Consider the following 7,500-nt stretch of genomic DNA (forward strand, 5'->3'; position numbering starts at 1 on the left):
CCGGGAAACGCGCGGTTTCTATGCGCTCAACATTTCGGCCAAGGACGGTGGAAGCCCGGCCCGGTACGGTTATCTGCAGGTTAACGTCACGATCCTGGATGTGAACGATAATCCGCCGATCTTCGACCACAGCGATTACATTGTGTCGCTGAACGAAAGTGTCCTCCCGGGGACGCCGGTACTGCAGGTGATGGCGTCGGACAATGATCTGGGTGATAATAGCAAAATCACTTACTATCTGGCCGACAGTGAGACGCAGTTTACGGTCGATCCGGAAACGGGAGTGATCGCGACGACGGAACAGCTGACCTGCCCGCACCAGAACTGCCAGTCGCTGTCCCGGCCCGACGGTACCTGCCCGAAGAGCTGCGTGTTTACGGTGTTTGCACGGGATCACGGAACGCCCCGGCAGGATGGGCGTACGTACGTGACGGTCAATCTGGTCGATACCAATGATCATGATCCGGTGATACGGTTCCAGTACTTTCCACCGACCGGTAGCTTCGCGACGGTCGATGAGAATGCGGCCAACAGTAGCGTGGTGGCGGCCGTGTCCGTGGTCGACATGGACGAGGGGCTGAATGGGGACACGAGCCTGAAGATTATTGCCGGAAACGATCTGCAGCACTTCCGGCTCGAGAAGTCACCGAGTTTCTACATCGTGCGCGTCAACGGGGTGCTGGATCGGGAGGAGATTGGCAAGTACAACCTGACGGTGGTGGCGATCGATCGCGGTACCCCGCCACGCAGTGCAACGGCCCATCTCATCATCCACGTGAACGATGTCAACGATCACGAGCCGGTGTTTGAGAAGTCGGAGTATTCGGCGGTACTGAGTGAGCTGGCACCACCGGGCACGTACGTCGCGAGTATTACGGCCAGCGATGAGGATACGGGCGTGAATGCGCAGATCTTTTACGACTTTGTGTCGGGTAATCGGGAGCAGTGGTTTCGGATTGATCCGACGTCCGGTCTGATCACGACACAGGCTGCGCTCGATCGGGAAGTGCACGGCCACATCGAGCTGAGTATCTCGGCCAGGGATGGTGGCCCGAATCCGAAGTGGGCCCACACACAGCTCAAGGTGACGATCCTGGATGAGAACGATGAGGCACCGCGGTTCGCACAGTCCCAGCTGAACGTGACGCTGAACGAGAACGCCAAGGTGAACACGGTCGTCGTTTCGTTGACGGCCGTCGACCATGATCAGGGTACGAACGGGAGCATCACCTACGCCCTGCATCCGAGCGTGGAGAAAAGCTATCCGGGAGTGTTGGCGATCGATCCGGTGTCCGGTCAGCTCACCACCCGGATGGCACTCGATCGGGAACGGGTCGCGGCGTATGACATACAGATTGTGGCACGGGATCACGGTTCACCACCGCAATCATCGACCGCGACCGTACACCTACGGGTGGAGGATGCGAACGATAACAGTCCGGTGATGTACCCGCGGCAGTATTTTGTGCCACTCGCCGAAGATACACCGATCGGTAGCCGGATCGTACAGGTGACGGCGACTGATCGGGATGAGGGCGAGAATGCCGTGATCACGTACGAGATCGTGAGTGGCACTGATCAGGAGGGGCTGGTGGCGATCGATGGGAACACCGGGGTGATGACGTTGCGAGGAAATTTACAAAAATCCTCCAAACCGATCCACAAGATTACGGTGAGTTGTAGTGACCGGGGTGGCCGGCGAGCGGAACAGAACGCCATCGTCGAGATCATCAAGGAGTCGATCGTGGAGGAGTTGAGCTTCGAAGCGCCACGCTACGAGTTCCGGCTTCCGGAGGATAACGGGTTCGATCGATCACGCCAATCCAACCGGGAGGTCGGTGTGGTACGTGTGAAAGCGGCAGCCACCGGGCGAACCGTCGAGTACTCGATCGTACGCGGTGATCCGATCGATAATTTCCGCATTCACGAGCGCACGGGTGTCATCTCGACCGCGCGCCACATCGATCGGGAGCAAATGGCCAGCTTCAGTTTAATGGTGAGCGGAAGGAATGGTCTAGCGTACGGGGAGACGCTGGTCAATGTGACGATCGTGGATTTGAACGATAATGCGCCCGTCTTTCTCTACGATCACGATGAAATCCGGTTGCTCGAGAATACGGCCGTAGGACAGGAGGTGTACGTGGCGAGGGCAAAGGATGCCGACAGTGGACTCAACAGTAAGGTTACGTTCGGACTGACCAGTAATCCGGAGGGATTGTTCCGGATCGCGGAAACCACCGGTGTGCTGTACCTCAATCGGTCGATCTTCGTCGATCCCGGAACGGTGCTTTCGCTGGAGATTAGTGCAACGGACGGAGGATCACCTCCGCTGGCTTCCCGCAGTACCGTCCAGGTGATCGTAGAGGACGTGAACGATCATACGCCCGTGTTCGATCACACATCGTACGAAACGTCACTGCTGGAGTCGATGCCGGTTAATTTTCGGTTTTTCGCACTGGCCGCTTCGGATGCTGATACGGGTGCGAACGGAAAGATCTCCTACTCGATCGTGGAGGGTAACGTCGACAGTAAGTTCGGTATCTTCCCCGATGGTTTCTTGTATGTACGGAGTGCGCTCGATCGGGAGGAACGTGATTACTATTCGCTCACGGTGAGCTGTCAGGACGAGGGTCAGCCCGTGGCACGCAGCTCATCGGTGCCGGTGATCGTGCATGTGATCGACGAGAACGACAATGCACCCGAGTTCACCAACAGTACGTTCGTGTTCAGTGTGCCCGAAAACGAACCACCGGAAACGTTCGTCGGGAAGCTGATGGCGCACGATCGTGACATTGGTCGTAATGCGGAACTTATCTATACGCTGGCCCATGGTAGTGGTAGTACGGGCAGTAGTACCAGCGCCGGAAACAGCAAACAACCGGATCACGAAGATTTCACGATCGATTCACGCAACGGTTTCATCCGGACCCGGCGACCGTTCGACCGGGAAGCGCTGGTCCAGGTGACCGGCCAGGATTATCTGATGCTGGAAGCAACCGTCTCGGACAACGGTGCGGTTCGGTTACGGGATCGCGTCAAGATTAAAGTGTTCATCACGGATGTGAACGACAATGCACCGCAGTTCGTACGCGCACCGTACCGAGTGCAGATCTCGGAAGGTTCCTCGATCGGTACGCAGCTGGTGCGCGTCTACACGAACGATGCCGACGTCGGGCTGAACGGGGACGTGTTCTACTACATCGCGGACGGCAACCAGGACGAACGGTTCGCAATCGATGACTCGACGGGGCAAATTATGCTGGCACAATCGCTAGACCGCGAAACGACACCCTTCTACCGCCTGACGATCGTGGCGCACGATGCGTCGATGCAGAACCGGCTCAGTGCTTCCACTACCGTCACAATCGAGGTGCTGGACGAGAACGATGATGCACCGGAGTTCACGCAAACGCTCAGCCAAATTTCGATCATCGAAACGACACCGATCGGTATGGAATTGATCCGGTTCCGCGCCACCGACAACGATCTCGGTGCGAACGCACAGATCACGTTCTCGATTGCGGCCGGTAATCGACGGGATACGTTCGCCATCGATCCACTGTCCGGTGCGTTGTATCTGCATAAGCAGCTGGACTACGAGGATACGCAGGCGTACTCGCTGAACATTTCGGCGGCTGACGGTGGAAATCCGCGGCTCGCGACGACGATTCTGTTCGTGGTGAATGTGATCGATTCGAATGACAATCCGCCCAGCTTCCCCAATACGGCCATTGTGCGGCAGATCCGCGAGGGTATACCGCTGCACACGCCCATCGTTACCGTGACGGCGGAAGATCCGGATTCGGGCGATAACGGGAAGGTGACGTACGAGATTGCGCACCAGGATCCGGATAATCGGGTGCGCCATTTCGGTATCAATCCGGCGACGGGCGTTATCCATACGCTGCACGCGATCGATCGAGAGGCGATCGATACGTACCGGTTGACGGTGGTGGCCACGGATCAGCATCCCGATCCGGGGCAACGGTTATCGGCCGAGAAGCTCGTTACGGTGATCGTGGAGGATGTGAACGATAATGCGCCCGTGTTTGTCTCGATGAATGCCGCCATCCTGCCGCTCAAGGACGTCCGGTTGGGCATTAGTGATAATGGACCGTCGGCCACGATAATGCATGTTCACGCGGAAGATGCGGATTCGAGTTCGAATGGGCTCGTTACGTACGAGATGATCGGAGGGAATACGGATCTGTTCCAGCTGCACCGGACCACCGGTGCGATCACACTTCGTCGACCGATCGCCAAACCGGACATCCGGTATCAGCTGTCGGTGCGTGCGACCGATGAGGCGGTACAGAGTGAGCGCAAGAGCAGCGATGCGTACCTAACGATTCTCACGTCCAGTATGACAACGGCACCCGGGAATGGGCCAGTGTTTGCGAAGAAAGATCTGTCCGGCAGTGTGTCGGAGAATGAACCGATCGGAACGAGCATACTGACCGTCTCGGCGTACCTGAACTCCGTCAGTGACATCGAGTACTACGTGACGAATGTGACCGGTGGTGGCCGGCAGGTGAAGCGGCTGTTCGACATCGACACCAAGCTCGGCATCCTGTCGACGGCGGCCGAGCTGGACCGTGAATCCGGCATCGAGCATTACGACGTCGAGGTGTACGCCATTGCCGTGGGTGGTATTCCGCGGACGACCAGCACACGGGTGAGTAAGATCGGTTGACCATCGGAACCCATGATGCCCTTCCACCAACAACACCCATTTTTCCCATTCCTCTTCGGTGGCCAACGAAACAATCGAACGCCAACGGTGTTTCCAAATGCAGTCCAGCCAGCCAGTCAGCCAGCCAGCCCCCGGGTTCCATCTTTTGCGCCTTTCCTTTCTCTCTGGTGCGCTTAGCCAGGGCACACTGCACTGTGGAGTGTGTGTGTGTGCGCCAGTGTGTGCACCAGTCTGTGTGTGTGTGATAAATAATTGCAAACGAACGAGAAGATGCATAACTTGTTCAATAGCTTCTAGGCAAGCATTATGATACCAGATTATAGGTGTTTTCCAGAGGGACAAGGGCCGGACTGTGCCTTCCCTTTCTCTCTCTCTCTCTCTCTCTCTCTCTCGGTCTCTCGCTTTCGTTCTCGCTTCTTCGCTCCCCGGAGGATGGTCGTCGCACCGTCGCTTCGTCATCATCTGCGTTCTGCAGGGACGGTTCAGGCCCCGAAGGGCAACTCTAATGTAACGTCTCAAGTGTCTATGTATGATACCTGGACCCATTCCCTGCTGTTGCTGCTGCTGCTGCTGCTGGTGCTGGACCCTTTCACGCACACGTACGCACTCGGCTCGCAACGAGTTGTCCATCCTCTTTTGGGTCTTTGTTGGTTCCAACCCTTCGGCGACTGAACTCGGCGGCTGCATTCCATGAAGCATTCGATGATGATGATGCTGCTGCTGCTGCTGCCGTGCTCCAATCGTTGAAGCCATCAGAGGCCTGCGTCTCACCACACCTTGCATGGCGGAGCGAGAGCATGAAACAGCCTACAGCAAGCACGGCTACGGTGGTCATGGTGATGTTTCGGACTCACATTACACAGCTACTGGGATACGATTTTCTCGACGCACTTTTGCGAATTGTACGAGCATTTCGTTCTTATGGTTTTGGCCTTTTTGTTGCCATAATTTTCATATTTCTAGTTCCGTATAAGAAGAGAGTTTTCAATACAGAAGACACTTGGAACGTGAACATTGGAACAACTTGATCTACTAGTAGGCGTAGGCAACTTCGCTAACATACGCACTTAGCAACCACATCCCGGGCTACTATTTCAATACACACACCTGCAATGCGTGTACCTGACATGTTTGGTCGTTCGATCGACACAACACTTGCCACTTGGACTTCCGTATCCGTGAAAGCGTCACACGGAATCGTAGGATGAAAATATCGTGCAATCGAGTTACCGAGATTGAAGCATGCGCGAGTGATTTAGACGCTCCTTCTTTCGTTCTCTCTCTCTCTCTCCCTCGTTGCCACCACCACTTTCGTCCGTAATGATTTGCTAAAATGTACCGCCATTCGTCAAGCCGGGTTCCGCGGATGGAAAATCAAATCGCGATACCCTCTGCCTCTGCCCGCCCCGCGCGATTTTTTGCTCCATTCCTCCATCTCGTCTCGCGACGGCAATTCCTTCGTGGCAAACGTCGTGATCTTTCCAGCGGCTTTCTTTACCCACACCCACCCACCCAGCCAGCGAGCCAGCCAGCCAGCCAGCCTGCCTGTCGTTTGCGTCACGTTGAAATTGGCGGGTGTGTTAAGGCGAAAAACTGCGGGGAAAAGTTTGGCCACGACCACGACCGGCCACCGTTGTCAGAGTTCGGTGACTGGTGGTGACGACGACGATGGCGACGACGGAGACGGAGACGGAGACGATGATGATGATGGTGATGGCGGGGATGGTGTGTGCTGGTGCTGGGGCCAAAGATTGCTCTCCGATCGGGCAGACATTACGCTGAAACTGAAAGTGGGTACCTACCTTTAATTGAAATGTATGTATTTTCAAACTCCTCGCCGCCGCCTTCTCCTCGCGTGCACCGACCGACCGACCGACCAATTCGAGGAGTGAAAGTTGCGGTCGCATTTGGGAGTTCGTGGCCGGCAGCATGCTGATGCTCTAGCATGCTCCGCGGTCTGATACGTGGGGTCGCTTTCAGCAATCAGTTCGACGCCACTTTGTGTTGACGATTTATTCACCAAATCCTACGCACCGTTTCGCTGCCCCCGGCGTAATGGATACTTGCGCTCCCCCGGGAGTAGCGAACGAAACAACGAAACACTACGACATACGCGTACTAGAATGGTGCAACCAGTTTGCTGTAACCAGAGCACTTTGATCGAAACACTTTGATTATTCGCTCGAAAAGAGAACTTAACCCATGGTCCCGTGGTGATGATGACCAGGTCGCCAACCATTTTGTTCTTCTCCTTTTTCCCCCCCGGGTGGGGACGGTGACGACGATGACGACGACCAAGAGATCGCCATCGCCCAAATAGCCGCCATGCCGCGCGTTGCATTCCGCGCGGATGTTCTACCTAACTAACTTTACTGGCCCGCGCACAGCATTCAGCAAGGTAGAGCATATTATGAGCTGACGGTTTATGCGAAACGCTTCTTCTACTTCTTCTGCTGCTTCTTCTTCTTCTTCCGCTTCTTCCCTTCCTCTTTTGGTGTGCTCCTTTTAGTTGTGTGTCCACCGCGCGTATCATGCGAAATTCCTTCTTCTGCAAATTCAGCCCCATCGGACCATCATGGACATTCTCCTAAACGCGACAGTATTAACGACGATGAGTGATGGCATGCCGCCCGGCTCTCACCGCTTGCCACCGCTCCCTCGCCGTCGCCTCGCGTCACCTGGACCCGTCTTTTACGCCCGTCAGCTATGGCGTTTTACGAGAGTGCGCTGCGCGGAACATGTACACATCATCACCACCACCACGTCTGTTGCTGCTGTTGCTGCTGGTCGTTTGTTTGGCCGCCGAG

The 7,500-nt window shown here is 55.9% G+C and overlaps 1 protein-coding gene across 1 annotated transcript in view; it reads left to right on the plus strand.

Annotated features, from left to right (window-relative positions):
• The window catches only part of LOC125951582 (cadherin-related tumor suppressor), a 28,989-nt gene that overhangs the window by 1,085 nt on the left and 20,404 nt on the right, over positions 1-7,500 (plus strand). The window contains exon 1 of the mRNA XM_049680522.1: positions 1-4,675. This exon is cut by the window's left edge and continues 1,085 nt beyond it. Within this exon, the coding sequence (XP_049536479.1) occupies positions 1-4,675 (4,675 nt within the window). The remainder of the gene's footprint in view (positions 4,676-7,500) is intronic.

This window comes from Anopheles darlingi, chromosome 2 (genome assembly GCF_943734745.1).
Source record: "Anopheles darlingi chromosome 2, idAnoDarlMG_H_01, whole genome shotgun sequence".
In the NCBI taxonomy this organism is placed as follows: Eukaryota; Metazoa; Arthropoda; class Insecta; order Diptera; family Culicidae; genus Anopheles; species Anopheles darlingi.